The sequence below is a fragment of the Sebastes umbrosus genome, chromosome 6, assembly GCF_015220745.1.
Source record: "Sebastes umbrosus isolate fSebUmb1 chromosome 6, fSebUmb1.pri, whole genome shotgun sequence".
Taxonomy (NCBI): domain Eukaryota; kingdom Metazoa; phylum Chordata; class Actinopteri; order Perciformes; family Sebastidae; genus Sebastes; species Sebastes umbrosus.
The window spans coordinates 3,833,662-3,838,759 of NC_051274.1; the positions used below are offsets into that span (position 1 = coordinate 3,833,662).

The window sequence follows — 5,098 nt, forward strand, 5'->3', positions numbered from 1 at the left end:
ATGGATGACGTATATAAAGCAGCGGTGAGTACAGATAAGGCGCTGTTTTATTTCTCTTTCTGATGATAATTCACTTTGAGGTGATGACTTCTGAAGTATGTAATAATCCGAAAATACTGGAGTGGATTCTGTCCTTGTGTGTAATGCTTCAACAACAAAAAAGATAGAAAAACACAAATTATATGGGAGGTCTCTGCTGGCCTGGCACACATGTATTTGATACAATTTTAAAAGCCACCGTGACAGCCGAATACAGTAACAGCTGCTCTTGTAATTCCAAAGTCAATTTTTAACATTGATAGAACAAAAACACCCACACACTACGTAAATTCCAATGCAATAGCAATGCAGTAGTTGCTACCTTTGTGAAGATGCAACATAAAACTTTTGTTGAGAGTGTCAGATAGGTTTGGAAACAACCGGATGCTCTTTTAGTTTGTGCTGCTGTATTATTGGTTTAGATTGTCAGAAAATCTTGTTATTTTGTTCATATGAACAAAAGAACAAAAGAACGAAAGAAGGAATAAAGAACTATACCCAGTGAGGTTGCAGAATAAAGTTTATCACATTTTGATGCTTTGCCTTTAAGCACTAGGTGATGTTAATGGAACATACAGTATATCATATCATTTTTCTTTTCATTGGACTGCTTAAGGTTATATGAAAATCTATAAACAAATATCTATCCATAAGATATCTAATATATAAGATAACAGGGAATATTAGGGGTAATTTAATTGATTTCTGATAATGTAATTTCTATTTTTGGTCAGGGCCGTAGCTTCTGTTTGTGAATTCTGAGGTCATGTCCTTGGTATTTTTTGAAAGAACTATGAATGCTTTAACTAACAAAAAACACATCATTATTTTTACAATAATTATATTTAAATTAGACTATCTTTAGAAGAAAGTATATAAACAATAAAAAAAATAAAGTTTTATTCCTTCAGTATGGATACAATATTGAAACAACATTCCCGAAAATATAATGAAAAATAATTAATAAAACATGAAAATATCCAAATAATGAACAAAATTAAATGAATGGACCCATGACACCGGTATCTCTGAGGTCCCTTCTGTGGTTCCTGACTGCAGTCGTGCTTGTGGCTGTGGTTGAGGAGCACTGGCAGGAAGATTCCTGTGATTAACCACTTTTAACGTTTATTTTTTTGGTAAAAAATTAAATAACTATGTTTTACAGGACCAAAAAAAGTGTGCTCCTACAACTTGTATGACACTGAAACAAAAGGTGTGATAAACTCAGACAGAGCACAGTGACAGGCTGCTGTGGTTAGTTCATATGTCTGTGGCTGACAATAGAACAAAGTACCACTGGTTCAAGGGGGTAGAAGAGAAGGGACAGCTGATGGCTATTAAAACAAATGACCCAGTCAGACATCAGCATTGGTGTCAGAAATCCCCCTTTGTACTCTGCCACACAAGAATAGTAAGTGAGGAAAGCAGTGTGACATTGCAGTCATACTGCACTGAGAGCAGCACAGACTCAGAGAGACTCAGAGACTATCAGATGAAGTTATACTCCACCTGTACAGTGGTAAAAAATAAAAAGAGAGAAAAAACCATGATACACATACAATGATCATCCTGATTTTGTTTGCATTAAGGTTGAGAACTTGACAGAGGAGCAGAAAAATGGTGAGGAAACTACTATCGTACTGCTAATACTTTTACTTATTACTACCATTATATACCTAAATTGATACTACTCATAACAACACAAGTATGACTACTACTACTAACAATACTAATAGAAAAGTCATTCATTTTTATTGACTTTAACAATCAGTTGAAACAATGAAAAAGATCAAATAAAATATGCACATACACTGTCCTTTTATATGTTATTGTGTACAAGCCCATCTACTGAATGGATAAATGATGAAGGTAGTCAGTGGGACCCTCCCTTTTAAACATGACATCACTGAGAGTTTTATCCCGCTAAGTCGCTTTCATGGAATTTGTACTGAGCCTTCCAAGAGAGGAACTTTTCCTCTACTGATGATTTATTTTACCATCTTGCTGAGCCTCCTTTCCAGGAACCTTTTTCTGTCACCATTGGTGCATGAATGTGTGTGCGAATTGGTGAATGAGAGGAATGAATTGTAAAGTGATTTGGTAGTAAGACGCTATATAAATGCAAACCATTCACATTTGACCATTTTTAGGAACACTGAAGGAACTAAATGTGGTTCCTGGTCTCCAGTGCCACTACGATTTTCAAGTTTATTGCCGTTAAAAAATATCTAGTCTGAAAAGTGAGATAAAGCGAAACAGTGTGCAGATGAGAGTGAGAGCTAACGAATGAGAGAGCGGGGCGATTGAGAAAGAGCGACCAAGTGAAGGAGAGAAATAAAACTTTACCATCTGCGTTGTTTCAATGCTGTCATCAATTAAAGCAGAAATAGTCTAAATAAGCATAAAACGCTAACTTGTCGTCACTACTTTAGAACAGTAGACATAACTGACCCTTTCTGTCTCTGTCCACTTCTGCTTGTCTCCATTCAAACATCAGAATCATGCAGTAAAGAGCGAGGAACACTACTCTCATTGATAATCAAATAGGTTGCTTTAGTCCCAATACTGTTGACTTCAGCACATTAGCAGATCTATACGTTGGTAAACCTTAGCATGTTTGCAGATAGTAGAAATGCTAATGCTAACTGTTTGTCCACTTCACTCACCAGTTCTTGTTGGACACAGTTAGCATTAGGGATGCACCGATACCGGTATCAGGTATCGGGTCCAATACTGTGCTCAAGTACTCGTACTCGCAAAAACAGCTCTGATACAACGGCACCAATACCACTTTACGGTGGTGCGCCCGACCCCGCTGGGCTGGGATCCCACCTCAGCCGGCGCGCACCGTCCCTCACTTTCATTGTGCCACAGGGTTTTGCTTGCACCCTCTGCTCTGACTCGCGCGTGCGTTAGACTCCTTGGTCCGTGTTTCAGGACGGGTCGGGTGGGTTGCCGACATCGCCGCAGACCCCTGGCGCCTTTTTACGTGGGCCGAGCCAAAATCTGGCGGACCAACGCGGTTGGGGCGCACTAAAGACAGTCCGCCCCGGTTGACAGTCGCACCGGGAGCAGGGGGCCGTTGTCCACGGTCCGGCGAGGTCCGGGCGGGGATCGCTGAAAAGCTGCGGCCGCGAGCCACCTTCGCCCCGAGCCTTTCCAAGCCGACCTAGAGCCGGTCGCGGCGCACCGCCTCGTATGCGGGACTCCCCAGCCTGCCGTGTGTCGATCACACCCTCCAGCTGGCTGTTAACGAGGGTCTTTTGGCACAGAGAAGTACTCGTATCGGTACTCGGTATCGGCGAGTACCCAAATGTAAGTACTTGTACTTGTACTGGGTCTGAAAAAAAGTGGTATCGGTGCATCCCTAGTTAGTATTGAGGCTAAATAGGTAGTCCATCTGATGGCTCCAAGCAACAATTAATATGTTTATATTGCTGTGAAAAGACCCGATTCGTACCTCCTGCCTGATCAGTATGGCGCATGTGAAGCTCTCAACAGAGATGAGAAGGAGACGGGAGATGCTCACTCGTTAGCTACTTCCATCATAAGCTCCGGAAAAAAACAATGTGTTTGTAAGGTAAACCTCAAGAAACTTTTTTTTGTACGTCTGTACGTGTTACATATACCAACCAAATTTCATAGATCTAGGTGAAATGCACCGCAGGGGCTACTAATGGGTGTGCCAGTGAGCCATTTTGCCATGCCCATGCGCAAGATCCATATCACGTGTACATTTTAGCCACATCTGATATTTGTGCAAAATTTCAGGAATTTCGAGCATCCCTAGCCCCTCAAAAATGTGATTCATTGGAGATAAAATAATAATTAATTCAGTTTCAATAGGGCCTTTGCCAAACCACCTGGTTGGTGCTCGGGCCCTAAATATGTCTACAGGCAAGCAAACATTTCAACATACATTCAGAATGAATGTAGAAATGTGCATATTTACTTGGGTTGTAGTGGAGCTGTTCTTCCAATAAAATTCCTGCTTTTCCCGATTACCGAGTATTGATGTGTAGGGACTAAAAGACTTGGCGGGCCTTGCTTGTAAATGTTTTTGTGATGGTTGTTGTGATTTTATGTCAGCAATCCTTCTTGGTGTTACATTGTGGAGATGGATTTCTCTGTTTGTAGGATTTCTCTGTTTGTAGTTATGAGTAACTTAACCCTTTGTCTCCTTGTCAGACAGTAACAGTTCCTGTGTCCCTTCTAGAGTTCAAGGCTGCGTTTGACATCTTCATCCAGGATGCGGAGGACGGCTGCATCAGCACCAAAGAGCTGGGGAAGGTGATGAGGATGCTGGGACAGAATCCAACTCCTGAAGAGCTACAGGAGATGATTGATGAGGTGGATGAGGATGGTATGTCAGCATCATTAAACCTGTCACATCACTGTAGACATCGGGAGCACATATTTTCATTAGTGGAATAAAATAATTTGAACAACTTAATAGAAACTTGAGTGCAAATTTAAGGGAAGGAGAAGTGGATTTTGAGAGGTCTAATAACTGTGAATATGATAAAGAGATATGGAGTCTTTATAAAATCATGGTGTGTGTTCGCAGGCAGTGGCACGGTCGATTTTGATGAGTTCTTGGTTATGATGGTCCGCTGCATGAAGGAGGAGAGCAAAGGAAAATCAGAAGAGGAGTTGGCTGAACTGTTCCGCATGTTTGACAAGTATGTCGTATTTCTTTTCACACACTGTACAGAGCTACTTCAAAATTTAAAGGAAACACCACCAAGTTAATATAGGAGAAATCAGTGCTGATTTCCACTAGTAGATTGACAGATTTTTTTTAAATCAATAAAGTCAAACAAAGCTCTCCTGGTGTCTTTGATCAATACCCAAAACTTCACTAGAACACACTGTGTTACAAAAGGAATTATGTTGTTCATCCTTGTACACTCAGAACATTGCAGTGTTAAAGGGCTTCAACAGATATTCCAGATGAGTATAAGACTGATTCCTATATCTTGTGTTTAGGAACGGAGATGGTTACATAGACTTAGAAGAGCTGAAGGCCATGCTGGAGTCCACTGGTGAGGCCATCACA

At 40.8% G+C, this 5,098-nt stretch overlaps 1 protein-coding gene across 1 annotated transcript in view; it reads left to right on the forward strand.

Annotated features, from left to right (window-relative positions):
• Positions 1–5,098, forward strand: part of tnnc1b (troponin C type 1b (slow)) — a 9,814-nt gene continuing 4,716 nt past the window's right edge. The window contains exons 1-5 of the mRNA XM_037773929.1: positions 1–24; positions 1,629–1,659; positions 4,256–4,402; positions 4,607–4,721; positions 5,029–5,098. The exon at positions 5,029–5,098 is cut by the window's right edge and continues 67 nt beyond it. Of these exons, the coding sequence (XP_037629857.1) occupies positions 1–24; positions 1,629–1,659; positions 4,256–4,402; positions 4,607–4,721; positions 5,029–5,098 (387 nt within the window). The remainder of the gene's footprint in view (positions 25–1,628; positions 1,660–4,255; positions 4,403–4,606; positions 4,722–5,028) is intronic.